Genomic DNA, 14,540 nt, shown 5'->3' with positions numbered 1-14,540 from the left:
GATCCAAAATAAAATAAAATAAAATAAACTGTGTTTTCAGGGAAACAGACAAGTAACGTAAGGGACTGCAAGGTTGTTTTTTTTTCTTTTTATAAAGAAAGAAAAGACTGAGCATATACATAATAACAGTCTCATAGAGCAAATCTGTTTCTTGTAATCTTCATCATTTCTATGTTTAGAAAGAATAAATACACAAAGTATCTGTGTATCAAAGTTCCATTTTGCATATTTACTCATGCATCTCTTCAACACACACACACACACACTAAAAGTGAATGGAAAATTAAACATTAGCCAACAATAACAGCGGCCAGCAGAAGCCGGCTGTGGCAGAGTGCAGCAGCTGTGACACGAAGCAGATACAAATGTAAACACACTGATATCCAAATATGTTTCCACACTGCAAACAAAGCATGTCACACATTTACATTCATTGTGTTTAAAGATAAGATTGAATATCAATGTGCTGAATAACACTGTGAAGCATACAAGGTAAAATCCAACTATATCTGAGTGGAAATATTAAAAACATGTATATTAGAATAAGTGAGCAGATACATGTTACAATCATGTGTGGAGTGGTCCATGAAGTCAGCCTGATATTCACTGGTGTTATCATCATATTCGTCAGTTAAATTATAACCAATAAATGACAAGTTAACTGTGAATGTGCTTTTGCTTTTTCTTTTACAAACCAACTCCCTGACCATTATGTTTGTTTTGGAACTCTGGTTTGAACCTTTGCTTGTGCTGGCAGACATCTGGAGGAGAAGAGGCCACTCTGTCCCAAGAAACAGTAAAACTGGATCGATGGACAGCAAAGCAAATAAGTTTCAGATGGAGTTGGTAATGATTTTGTACATATAATTTAAAGATAGTGCATACATGTTTTAGAATGGAGGTTTTAATGTCTTTTGTAATCAATGGTGTGAAGAAAAAGAAAGAGATTGACTTTGTCAGGCTCAGTATCTCAAAATATTACATCATTTTTAGATACTTTTCAGCTCACTGTAAAACAAATATTTGCTTCTGTATTGCTGGACACCCTGTACCTTTATCCACAGTTACGTCTGTCTCCAACAATGAGCTGCTTTCTACCTGCCACATAGTGCAGTTTTAAGATATTTTGGCAAGAATCGACATCCATAGAAAACTCCATTATTTATTTGTTTGCTGCCTTTTATTCCAAAAGAAATCCATTCGGTCTTGTGTTCAGTGATGTTGGAGGAATACCAGTGCTGACAGGCTGTCGCTGCAAAACATTATTCAAATTGTTAGTTCCAGGTAAAAGATTTTTAACTCAGTGCAAAATCAAGTTATTTCAAGTCTTTTCATTGAGTTTATATGTAACTTACTGCACACACATTTAAGTTTATGTTGGTCTGAATTTACCTTTAGATGCTAATTCAGGAACTGCTTATTGAAATGCTACGTGAAACTTGTTTTTTTTTTTGTTTTTTTTTGCTTCTTTTCCCCTTTATTTCTTTACAACGTGTAAGATAAATGTGACAAGACAGAGTTTAGGTGACAGGAAGTAATACAATATAGTAAAAACTGTGTGGTGCAAGTAGATGAAATACACAGATGAATAAATAATCAAATTATTATTAATAAAACTACTTCAAAGTATAGTAATAATATAACAATCCTGTTTAGTAATGATGGCTTACAACAGAAGAATTTTCATGTGGACAATAATGATAACTAGAAATAAAACAAAACAAATAAAACAGGAAAAATAGGAAGAAAAGAAAAAAAATATACACATGATGGTAAAAAAAAATAATAAGATTTTCTTCTTTTTTTAAATTCAAAGCCAGGATTTTAAGTCATCCTTTCAAGAGTTTAAGATATTACATCAGATTTCTCAAACACTAATTCAGGAGTTTGAGAAACCAGGTTGAACTCAGCGATTTTAGTTTAAAGCCAGGATTTTAAATGATGAATTTTGGATTTTGAAATACTATGTCAGGATTTAGGGATATCTAACTAAAAGTTTTAGATGCTAAATGATTCTGAACTAAAGTCGGAATCTTAAGTTCTTGATTCAGGATTTTTAGAAATTAGGTCAGAATTTTAAAATACTTTATTCTACTTTACCTTGTTAAAATCATAGGTGCTAAACAAGGATGCTAAGATACTAATTCAGTATTTTGAGATAGTAAGTCAGATTTTTTAAAATACTAATTCAAGAATTTGAAATATTGGGGAATTTGAAATACTAAGTCTGAATTTATGAGAAAATAAGTCAGAAATTTGACTCAGAAGATTAGTTTGTGTTGTTTGTTAGGCTTTTGTTTTGCTTATAGTGCCAGAAATGGGCCACCATACAAAATAGTTGCTCTAATCATCTGATTAATTTAGCTAAGATAAATAAAACACTCGTCATCCATCATCATTTTCACCAGCCCACATTCATGTTTGAGCTGGTTTCTTCTATTTCTAATGTAACTCTGTACTCTTTCTTTGTTCTGTGAGATCCTCGAACCGGATGGGCAGCAGCCTGCAGGGTCTGCCTCCATCTGCCAATTCATTTTCATTTTTCTGTTTCCAGTGAATGATTTGTGTTTGTTACAACATATTCTTACATGCTCAAACTAACAAATGGCCCTTCAACAAAACTATTCATAAACAAATACTGTGACACATAATCCATTTTACATATCAGTCAGTGCATCAATGTTCCATTTTTCCAAGTCTTGATGAGAAGGATCCGCTCATGAGTTTTATTAAAAATCTTATGAATAAAGAGAGTCACCACACAGTCACATGACATCAGAATGAAACTCTGATGTTCTGTAACAGCAGTCACTGTGTAAATTGTGTCCAAGCTGTGATGCTCAGTGCAAACAACTCCCCAGACAATGCAGGCCACAGTGGAAAATAATTAGTACAGAGTCCCTAAAAAGCTGTGCTTCTTTTAGGTAGAATTGTGTATTTTCAGCTTTTGTAGCAAACAGCTTTCAAAGCTGGATGGTTGAGTTGGTACTAAAGTACAAGTAATTCAGAATGATGTGCAAAGTCTCATAAATGACTGTAAAAACCAAAGATATTTGATTATTTGCTTGTTTATTAAAATTCAGTTGTAAATTTACATTCATTTTTGCATTTCTGGCCTGTAAAGGCTTTCTCAGAGGTGTAATAAAATCATAATTATGGCATTTTAAAAATGACTCAAATGAGACATATTGTGTCCGGGTAGGATGCAGAAAATCTAATACATGATTATTCATCCCTACGACTTGCTGCTTTCCAAGAAGATTGTTGAACATGTGCAACTCCAATTAGCCCCTCTTATTGTCTCTATGTCTCTGAATGGCTGGTTCCAAAACAAACAGAAAATAAGTTTGGGAGAAATCTCAGATTTGCAGACTGATCAGCTTGTGGTGCAAGAAGTCCGGACTTTTCACTGTGCATTTGTTTTCAGCCCTTATTCTGCCCTCTGCTGGAATCAGCTGCTGTTTACACTTAGGTTTTCTGAAGCTATTTTATAAACAAAAGCTAAAGATTTTACTGTTTATGTGTATGCACATGTCAGTTATTCCATATATTCTATTTTACACATGTCTACAGAATTCTCCTACTCTTTTTACGATAATAAGATTTTTTTTTTTCTTTGTACATTTGTTAAACCAGTACTCCCCAGTGATATTGCAGCACCTCTTTCAATTTTCAGTTTGTTTAGCAAAATATTCCAAAGGTAAAGTCACATCATAATACTTTGATTACTAAAAGCTTGTGTAATATCTTTCTAGTAAATAATCTATTACGTAGACAAAAGAAAAAAAATGTTTTGGTCATTTGTTATATTTAGTTGGCTTCGACACATTACATGTGACTTTTATTGTTTTGTTTTGTTTTTTATTATTAATTTAACCTTTCGTGAATTAAAAGTTTTTGATTAAATCTGTCAATATTAAAGTGATTCAAAAATAATGTGAATAAACGTGATGTTATTAAACTAACAAAAAATCCTTTGGTTAAGCCAGCTCTGATTTTAAGGAGATTAAATGTTTCATAACGATCATTTTTAAATAATTGAGGAAAGTTTTAACAGTTCATCATCATATGATAAATAAATAGAAGCAGACCAACATCTGCCAGGGCAGCTCATTTATTTTAGATGTCATTTACAACCGTTGACGCAGGGGGCGCTGGTACATCAAATAGTGAATTGTACCGTACAGTCTTGTCTAAAAAGAGAGATATATATCTTCTTATCTATTCTTTTCTCGATATTTCGTTAACATCTGAAATAGGTATACTTTTCACATCCGTTGAAGGCTTCCTAATTTGAGGTCATTACTATGACGACAGTGCGCTTTAGAAAACTGGCCCTTTAAAGCCACTGCACGCTGTCTGCTGTGAGCATGCGCATTGAAAGCAAGCAACATCTCTGAAAAACAACAACAATCACTACAGAGGGCTGGAAAAAGACATGGCCCTATGAAGCTTAGCATTTGTGGCCTATAAGCTGAAATAATTCCAGTCCAACTGCTGCTATTTCAACCGGAGCTCTATAAGTCGATGTTGCGGAGCTCATGAACTTGGCTAGTCAAAGCGGGGATGCTGGCGGAAGCCAGCTCCTCTTCGCCAACTTTAACCAGGACAACACGTAAGGCAGGGCCGGGGAGAGTGTAACGGGATCCAGTGGCCTGTGTATGCTGTCAATCTAGCTATCGTTAGCCGGCTCACTTTGTATTTATCCGAGCGTTTTGATTAAATATATATCCCGTATATAAATTCATATATATCCCGGGGGAGATTTCTTGCTGAAATAACAAAAATCAGCCATTGGTTCATACTGTTAAGAGCTTTTATGTAACCGGGCACTAGCATAGCTTTGTAGCTAACATGATGCTGTGTGGTCCGGGGCTAACTTTAGCCACTAAATATATAGATTAGAGTCTGTATAGCGAATGAAGAGGTTTGGGTAACGGTAGTTCATTTATTCATATTTAAATGATTACCATACACTAAAATGTTGCTAAGACTGGACTAAAGAGGTTTTAGTTTGTTTTAAGTCGTCGTAGTGTTAAAAGTGATAGTTTTCAGCACTGGCGTTACAGCTGGAGGACTTGCATGTCGTGAAATTGTCTAACTGGGTCACTGTATTCACTTTGTTCATGCTATTAAATAAGGCTGTTCGGGTCATATTAAGTCTCAGAGGGGTTCTCCGCTTTGTTAACTGCTGGTTGTCCTGAATCTCAGGCCTGGTGTTATTGCAAAACCGCTTCAGTCGTGTGACTAACGTCGCAATCTGACAACTATACACAGCATATCTAGTAACATGGACGCAGCGGAGCCCACTGTTAACAAGCTGTAGGCTCAGTGGACAGTAGCAGTGGCCGTGACATTGATCTGTATTTATCTGTCGGTGATGAAACGCTTGATCACCGCTGTTGTTTTATATATTCATGTAGGTCCTTAGCTGTTGGCACCAAATCAGGATACAAGTTTTTCTCTCTGTCCTCTGTGGACAAATTGGAGCAGATATATGAATGTAGTAAGTATTGTGTAAGCTGTCTTGTGTATGCATTTTCTTCATGCACACATTCCACAAAGTAGTTGTGTAAGTAAATCCACTTGATATCAAAGCTACTTTATCTACAAGGCAAGCATCACTGTTCTTAAAGCATCACTTAGTAACAGAAAACATGCAGCCACTTTACCATTAGAGTATTACACGTACTTAAAATATTCTAACCACCTGTCAGCACTTTTCTTATGTATACTTAAATATTAAACATCCTCCTTGTCGTTGGGTTATTTTTATATGTATTATTATATGCTCTCTGCAACATCCTGTCTATACCCTCATGTGATGCAGCTACTACCTTTTTATCATTTTGGTACACTTGAAATATCCTAAAATGACTTCTTCTTGTTTGAATTTCATTTTCATTTTCCCTCATGTCAAATTGCCGATAAGAGTGCTGCTGAGCAAACACTAAAGTGATATGTTGAATGTGTTTGTGTGCCTGCAGCTGACACAGAGGATGTGTGTATTGTGGAGCGACTGTTCTCCAGCAGCCTTGTGGCCATAGTGAGCTTGAAGGCCCCCAGGAAGCTCAAAGTTTGTCACTTCAAGAAGGGAACTGAGATCTGCAACTACTCTTATTCTAACACCATACTGGCTGTCAAGCTCAACAGACAGGTATGACGGGCCTTTATTGGACTGCATTTGTGTGTTAAGTAATGGTGTATCTGTGAACAGGTGTTTAGGTTGACTACAGAAAGCAGAGCGGGCCTGATGTTGTGTTGTTTCTCTTCAGAGGCTGATTGTGTGTCTGGAGGAGTCACTTTACATCCATAACATCAGAGACATGAAAGTGCTGCACACTATCAGAGAGACTCCACCCAACCCTTCTGGTGAGATGGAGGAATGGTGTTTCCATCATGTCACCCAGACAAAACAAAGTTTTAAATTAAATGTTTAGAATAATGAAGTGCTTTACTTTCTTCTTTTGAAATCAAGGCTGCAGGCTGGCATTGCTGTCTCAGCTCTATAATATATAGGACTCATACTCCCATAGATGCTGTAAACACTAGATTACTACGGTCTCACATCATATGTTAGGCATTATTTGAATTTTTTTTAGTTTTCTGTGTCCTTTTTTGTCAATGCTTTTTTCTGCCTGTTTCTTTGCAGGGTTGTGTGCCCTCTCCATCAGCAATGATAACTGTTACTTGGCGTACCCAGGCAGTGCTACGATAGGAGAGGTTCAAGTGTTCGACACAGTAAACCTAGTATGTAATCTGACATAAAGTGTTATACCTCACCTTTTATTTATTTATTTTACATACACTGAAACATCTGTTTCCTTCTAAAAGAAAAAAAAAACACACACATACATGTTAGTATTGGTAAATTGTGGTTTCTGATGTGATATGCATCACTCACTGGAGTTTCTTTGTCCTTCAGCGGGCAGCAAACATGATTCCAGCCCATGACAGCCCATTAGCTGCTCTGGCGTTCGACGCAAGTGGTACCAAACTGGCCACAGCATCAGAGAAGGTATTATTCAGTCCTGGGGTTTTCTTTTCTTTTGTTTTTAAACCTGTCCTGTCCAGCATGATGACAGCAGAAGGATAATCTGGCTGCCATATTGTGCTGAACAAATTTACTTTGCTAAGAGGAACCTTTTGGATATGAGACTCCCCTTGAATCTTAAATGTTATTTTTTTTATTATTATATTAAAATACGATTTTGCCAATTCTCCTTATAACCGCTGGACTGGACCAGAGAAACAGCAGAAGTCCAGGGGCTTTCAAAGTCAGGGACTGTTGGCCTTACCTTTGACAATGCAAAGCATGAGAACTGGATTTTACATCAGTATCAATATCTCAGTGATTGACACCCATAAAACTCCGAGCTGCCTGTAGCTAAGCGCTAACCAAGCTAACGGTAGCTAACCAGCTAACGGAGGAAGGCGTGCTAAAGCTAAGGCATGCTGTTAGCCGGCTAAAAACAGCGTTTGTGCTACACTTTCCCTTCTTTCTGCAGATATTGGATACCTGTCAATCAAAAGGACACGCCCCTAATTATGCTGAATTTCAAGGTTAAATAACATCCAAACGGATGCGTTAGAAAACCTGGGTTGACTGACCAAGTCAATAACCAGGGTTGTAGTACTGATTAGTGAGATCTCCATTGTCATATAATCATTTCTTCTTTAGGCTGCTGAATGTTATGTCCTTTTATTAGTTATTTCTTTAACTTCTTCATTTCCATTCACTCACACCACTTTGAAACTGGAGCCTCCATAGGAAGCCCACCTCCCACTTTGAAAACCTACGCTGTAGTACATTGACCTGTTGTTTATGAAAAAGCTTCCTTTTATACATTTGTTTCCCTTCTTTTAAATCCTCCCAGGGCACAGTCATCCGTGTCTTCTCCATCCCAGAGGGACAGAAGCTCTTTGAGTTTCGTCGAGGAGTCAAGAGGTAGAAGATTCAGTGATTGATGTGCTGAAGTTTCTGTTTTTCAGAAATAAAACAAGCTGGTTTCGTCTATACATGGTTTGAATATGCTGCACATTTATATTGACCAGCTCCTCTGTACGTCTGCTTCTCGTCTCAGGTGTGTGAGCATCTGTTCGCTGGCGTTCAGTATGGAGGGTCTCTACCTTTCTGCCTCCAGCAACACGGAGACGGTCCACATCTTCAAATTAGAGACGCAGAAGGAGAAATATGTGTGAGTGCAGCCCTTCCTCTTTCTTTGTCCAACTTCATGTGGAGCGTGTTTTGTGTTCCACCTAAAATATAAACCTTCTGTGTGTGTGTTCAGGCCAGCAGAAGAGCCCACTACATGGGGAGGGTACCTGGGGAAGGTCCTGATGGCGTCCACCACCTATCTGCCTTCACAGGTCACAGAAATGTTCACCCAGGGGAGAGCCTTCGCCACTGTACGGCTGCCTTTCTGTGGGCATAAGAACATCTGCGCCTTAGCTGTGTAAGTACACACACACTTCAAAATTATAAGTAGGGTTTGGTCTCCATTTTATAGAACATTTCGAACACCTGTTAGTAAAAATAGGGAAGTTGAAAATGAATTGATCTCCAGAGAGGAAGGCAGATTTATTTATATAGCACATTTCATACATGAGGCAACTCCATTTGCTGTACACGATCAAAAGAAACAGACCAGAGAAAACTCCCTATTTTTAATTAAAAGTGGTGGCAAATTAAAGACTTTTAAGACCACATCTGAAAAAAGGTTTAAAACAAACTCCAGGTTTTTTTTTCTCCTTGTTTAGTTTTAGCCCTCAGGATGCAAAGCAAACTGGACCCAGATGATTTTAGAAGTCTTGGTGGCTCATAGGGCGTCAGCAGAACCGTTTAGTTCCTCTTACACCAGCAACAACATTTCAAAATCAATTAAAAAAGTATAAAGATATGAGAACCAGAGGGACATTGTCCTCTTTGTGCGGGTTTTGTGGCGACACGAGCGGCTGCATTCTGGATCAGCTGCAGTTGTTAGTGATTTGTTTCTTAGAGAGAGACGTGTAAAACCCAGTTACAGTAATAGTCCTCTAATTCTAGACACATTCTTCAGGTGGCTGTTTTGGTTATTGAATTTAAATGGCTGTTAAAATTTAACAAAAAAGACACCAAGATTTCAGGCTTGATCCTTTGTTTTTAACACTAAAGCTGTAAAGATGGATGTTGTTGAAGACTTGTAAGAGAGCAGTTTCAGTGCTGTGGTGTGGTCACAATCCAGGCTGAAATACATCAACTCAACTGTTAAGTACCAAGAATTTGCTAATTGCTCTCGTTTAGTAGTTTTGTGATCCCTGCGGTTTTCAGGGTTCGTGGGAAACAACCTGACAAAAGAGAGGTGCTGCCTATACGCAGGTCAGATGATACGCAGCTGAAACACTTTTAAGGAGACATAACGTTAAAGATTAAGTAGTTTTTTCAGCATTTTTGAGCAAGATTTGTTTTATTTGTATTTAAATCAAGATCAAAACAAATCATATGTAGTTCGGAAATGAGTCTTCTCCGCTAGTTTAGAGTCAAATTTATATATTTTTTCTTTTGTACAATGAAAGTATGTTTGGATGATAAAAAAAAAAATATATATATATATATAAAATATGATGAGGGATCTAGTTTTGATCCAGGGTGGAAGGCAGAAGGGGGAGGCAGTGAGCAGAGTTCAGCTTCCTGACAGCCCAGAGGATGAAGCTGTTCACCAGTCTTAAGGAGCAGGTTCAAAGGCTCCGGTACCTTTTCACAGAAGGTGTGGAGGGAGATGTGGAAGCAAAAACTGAATATAATCATTAAAACTAGACGTTTCTAAGTCTTCGCTTTCATTGTTTCCAATCAGGATTCAAAAGATTCCTCGGCTGTTGGTCGCCGCAGCTGATGGATATCTGTACCTGTACAACTTAGACCCACAAGAGGGAGGGGAGTGCACGCTCATGAAGCAGCACAGGTATAACACACACACACACACACAGTGTATATACAGTCAACAAAGTGCTTGTGATTAGAAACTGTGAAGTGAGAGTATCTGTTTCTGTCCTCAGATTAGACAGCAGCACTGACCCACCCAATGAGATCCTGGAGCAGGGGTCACATGATCGCCCCCTTGTGGCCCAAACCTACAGTGCTGCTGTCAGTAAAGGTAGGAAACACATTTAGTAAGAAGTATTTTGCAGGAGTTGTTTGATTTGTTTGTTGCTATTAGATCCATTAGAATCAATTTAAACCCCATTAAACATCATTTCATTAATACTTATTTTGTTAAATGAAACATTTGCTCTTCATTTTTATGTTCAGGTGATGATTTGTGTACTGACTAGCAGGTCATTGTTTGTATTTATCAAAGTGTTGTTGAACTTGTTTCCTAGGTTACTGCGAAGAACAGGGTGCCGTGGGAGGGGCGGGGCTAGAAGAGGACCTCAACGACTTGCGCTTGGAGGAGGAGAACGAGCAGCCGCCGCTCATCCTTGAAACTGACTGACTCAGTTAGAGGGCTCCTCTGGTGCCTCCATAACCATGTGACACAAGGGGGGCAGGGAGAGGGACGAAGATCCGAGGTGGGGAGGGGTGTTCAAGAACCTGCCTGTCAGTCTATCTGTGCGTTTTTCTGTCCACATACACATCCTTTTCTCCTTTTCTTCCCTCACTCCTGTTTCCCTCAGTTTAGCCTGCGCAGGCCGAACTAAAGCTTTGCATGTACATGTGCCAACTGCTAAAAAAGAAACATGCTCTGATGTGAAAATGACTACATGTGAGAGTGAGTGTGGTTAAAAATGAAAATAAAAAATGTAGCTGTGTTTCCTATGAGGACACGCACAGACGCAAGCACTGTGTAAAATGAAAGCGATCATGTAAGTGCCTCTCTGCTCCAAAGTCATGGTTTTGTTTGAAAGAAGAGAGGATTTATTCTTTCTTTTTTTTTTTTATTGGTGTAATAAAATCTGATTTCAGTTGTCGGATCTTAATCTAGCGTGTGCGCTCTTTTCTCACATTTTCCCCCAACGCACACAGTCCCAAAGAAGAATCAAGTTTATCTGTAAAAGAAATAGGTTTTTATCGTGAGGCAGAAGTGTTTCCAGACAAGAGTGTGTGTGTGTGTGTGTGTGTGTGTGTATGCTTGGACTGAAACTTAAGTTGAGTGTGTCTGTGCTGGGCATGTACATTAGCAAAAATCTAGTAATTAGCCCCCTTAATGTCCTCATTCACTTTTACCTCATTCAAACAGAGGCTCAGTGCACCTTCCCCGACTCCCGCTCCACCCTCCTCAGGCCTGCAGTCGCTGGTTGATTTTAATCTCTGATATTAATGATCGTTTTTAAAATCTTCATAACTAGTTATAACCAATGATGTTTCATGCGTATGAAAACATGCATGGTGTTGTTGACGTGGTACTGTGCCCATACATCAAAGACATGTGGCCGGTGATGATGAGCTGAGAAAGGCAGGAAATGCCTCTTCCTCTCATCCTCCTGTATCTTTACTCTGTACGTTACTAGATGTGGCAAGATAAAGTTCCGCCCTGTTGTTAGGTTAAGACTTCAAGTCGGCACTCTGGGAAAGTGGATGTTTAACCACGGAGTGAACTGTGGATCGTAATTTGATTGATCTGGAGGTCAGGCTGAGCCTCGTTAACTGGTCCAGGATGCTGCGTGATTCCATATTAATCCTCCAGCGTCTGCGGCCGCTACCGAAGGATTAGCTGTGGAATTTTTGGAGCATCAGGCGTTTTCTAATGATTTTGTATAAAATGTGAAATGTTCATCTGAAACTAAAATGAAAATAAATTCTGTATTGATGTATAAGATTTGTGCTTGTTTCCTTGCAACCAGCATCTTTCACTGACTGTGAACACACTTTGGACAGAATGAGGGAAATGAAGTGAAATCACCCCACTTGTAAGAAGTTTATTCAGCTTTTTTTTTTTCTTTCTTCTTTTTTGTCCAGTCTGTAAATAATCAGTCAGTAAATGAAACACAGTCATAACATAAGTAGCTGAACATTTGGCTTTGTAAAACATACTAAGAGACCTCCCGTTCTCCTCTCTAAAACGCCTCACCCTGGTTTTCCACTTTTTGGATGCTGTATTATTTTTTCCTCCTGTTAATGACTCTCAGCATCTTCCACCCTCAAAGCTGAGGTTTTGCTCCTGGTTCTTCTTGGTCCTGTCCAGGTAGTTGCCCTGATCACATTTACACATTTTATTTTGACCAGTCTAACAGAATTGCCTGAGACAAATATAATTAAGATATGCATTTTTTTATGTTTTATATACATACAGTGTAATTTGTGTTGACTTGTATTATTTGCAGTTCTGAATCGCAAAAGTCTGAGCTTGGTTCTTTTTACCAATCAGACGTGGTTATTGTGCATCGTTCTTATGACTTCTGAAAGTGGCTGGTGCCACAGATACACATTTCTGTGTGTTTGATTTTAGTCCTCAATAGTCTCATCATATGAAGATTAGAAACTGTGACAATGTGACCTCTGTCGTCTTTTCCCACACGGTTCTATAGTCAGAATTCATACAAGCTAGTTTCTTTTTCTGGGAAAATGTGGTAGTTTTTGTACTCCTAGTGAAGCTTCAGCCTCCTCCTTCACCTCCAGTTTCTTCTTGGCCTTCTGTACCTCATGGACATTGTGGCTACCTTCACCAAGCTTGTTCTCCTATGAGAGAAAAGGTTGCATTATCATTATAAATTATCCATTTAGCTACCAGCTTGTCAAAATGTGTTGCTTCTTAACCAGAGTTGCTGTATCTGCAATAAGAGTTATTACATACCACAGAGATGGGCAGTGAAACTGGTAGATTTAGCAAACTATAGAACAAATCTGCTTTTTAAGACAAATTTCCTTTGGTCCAGACGTACACTTGAAGCATCCATGGGCTGGTTTGTTTTAGAAATCTAGCTACACAGTGACATTTGTCTACATGAATTTCTAGGTCTACAGTGAGGTAATCTGCAGCCTCTGCTTGACCATTCTCCAGGCTGGCAGCTCTGGTTTGAGGCCGCCTCCTCAAGCCTTTTGGAGACACACTGAAAGTTTGCATCTGAAGGAGAGTAGGAGGAAAGAAAAACAAAAAGAGGAGTGGGATTAAATTAAAAAAGATCAACACTGGCTAATACTTATTGGTACTATGACTCATTGATATTAAATGATGTTAATTGATGTTTAAAGATTTTTATCTCTTAAAAACAAATTTCTGGTCTTCAAAATTGGTCATTTCAAACTTTTGCTCAGACAAAGAAAAAAAACTTAGTTTAGCTATGTTGCACCTTTTCATCTTTCTGTAAATGGGGAATTGTGAATATGCTAATCTGGCTTTACGCACATCACTGCTAGCTGCTATTAGCTAGTAGCTGCCAACAGGCTAGCCCCAGTTAGCTGCTTGTACTAGCTTCTTATTTGATTAGTTCTTGATAGTGCACGTTAATAACTGTATAGATCCACCACAGGTGTAGTCAGGATTGGTTTTATGAATGTATTTATTGATTTGTTTTACTCTTGTGTTTTATCCTGTAAGGTAACCTTGAGTGTCAAGAAAGGCGCCAACAAATAAAATGTATTATTATTATTATTCTCTTGTCTTGTGCTTAGAAAATACAGGCTGCCTTACCTCACCTTTCTGAGACCACAGGTTCTCCTCTGAGATGCAAAGCATCCCCAACCTTTATTGCCTACGTAGTGTGTTTTGAGTTCATTAAGTGGACAGAATGATACATTCAAACCACACAGGCTCCAAAAGAAAATGTTTGTGGGCAAGTTTTTACAAGTCAGATGGATTTTGGTGGTGCTGATGCTGCTAAGCCATCGTCCAGCTCCTTTACACACATGATCTTAAGTTTGTGTGAGACTGTTTACCTGAATGTGCTCTCTGCTGATGTTGAGATCTTTAACCTCTGTTTATCTCTCTCTAGTTAAGCTTTAAGCCTGGAGATGTTTCAAGCTGCTCGTCCAGCTCTGACACCACATTGGACTGCCTCTTGTTCAGTGCTGCTGCCAGCCTCACATTTCCTATCAGCTCCATCTTGAAATTAACTACAGATACAATCATGGAAATTTGAGAGGAAGATGCCATGTTGGGGTTCAACTCTACCTTCAAGCCTCTTGTTAAGGCCCTCCAAATTTCATAAAAATCTACTCTTAGCTTTCATAGAAAAATAAATTCAGGTATAACTGCAAGATGTTGCAAAAACTGCAAGTTATGCATCTGGTTTGAATTGGCCAAAATGATTGGTAAAACAGTCCATGTACCTTGGCTCTCATGGTTCATTCAGCTTCCACCTCCTCCTCCAGCTCCTCAGACCTGAAGAAGACAAAATGAACAAATATTTGCATGAATACAAACAATAGTTATTATTCTAAACAAAGACATTAATCATCACATTTTCCTTTAATTCTTTTCGTATCCTTGTTTACTACATTTATATTCACATTTTTATCTCTTTTGTTTGACATCCATTATCATTATTTCAGCCACACTCACTCAACTCTCATTTACCACCTATAATCCTGTCCATGTCACTCTGATGAGCTTATGTAACGTTCA

General features: G+C 38.3%; 1 protein-coding gene and 1 long non-coding RNA gene across 2 annotated transcripts; one reads left to right on the top strand and one right to left on the bottom strand.

The window, feature by feature from the left end:
• Positions 1–4,378: 4,378 nt before the first annotated feature.
• wipi2 (WD repeat domain, phosphoinositide interacting 2) lies at positions 4,379–11,790 on the top strand. The gene is made up of 12 exons (XM_042008321.1): positions 4,379–4,615; positions 5,424–5,506; positions 5,988–6,157; positions 6,276–6,372; positions 6,653–6,750; positions 6,926–7,018; positions 7,878–7,948; positions 8,085–8,198; positions 8,292–8,456; positions 9,834–9,941; positions 10,036–10,133; positions 10,360–11,790. The coding sequence occupies exons 1-12, from the start codon at positions 4,542–4,544 to the stop codon at positions 10,470–10,472; spliced, it is 1,284 nt and encodes a 427-aa protein (XP_041864255.1). The 5' UTR covers positions 4,379–4,541; the 3' UTR covers positions 10,473–11,790.
• Positions 11,791–11,937: 147 nt separating this feature from the next.
• On the bottom strand, positions 11,938–14,313 carry LOC121655483. The gene is made up of 4 exons (XR_006013218.1): positions 14,246–14,313; positions 13,853–14,029; positions 12,771–13,040; positions 11,938–12,655 (listed from the first exon to the last, which is right to left on the bottom strand). It is a non-coding gene; the product is annotated as an uncharacterized LOC121655483 (long non-coding RNA).
• Between the last annotated feature and the right edge of the window lie 227 nt (positions 14,314–14,540).

Source organism: Melanotaenia boesemani, chromosome 2 (assembly GCF_017639745.1).
Source record: "Melanotaenia boesemani isolate fMelBoe1 chromosome 2, fMelBoe1.pri, whole genome shotgun sequence".
NCBI lineage: Eukaryota > Metazoa > Chordata > Actinopteri > Atheriniformes > Melanotaeniidae > Melanotaenia > Melanotaenia boesemani.
The sequence above is the reverse complement of the archived record's forward strand: the minus strand, read 5'-3'. Positions and strand labels throughout refer to the sequence as shown.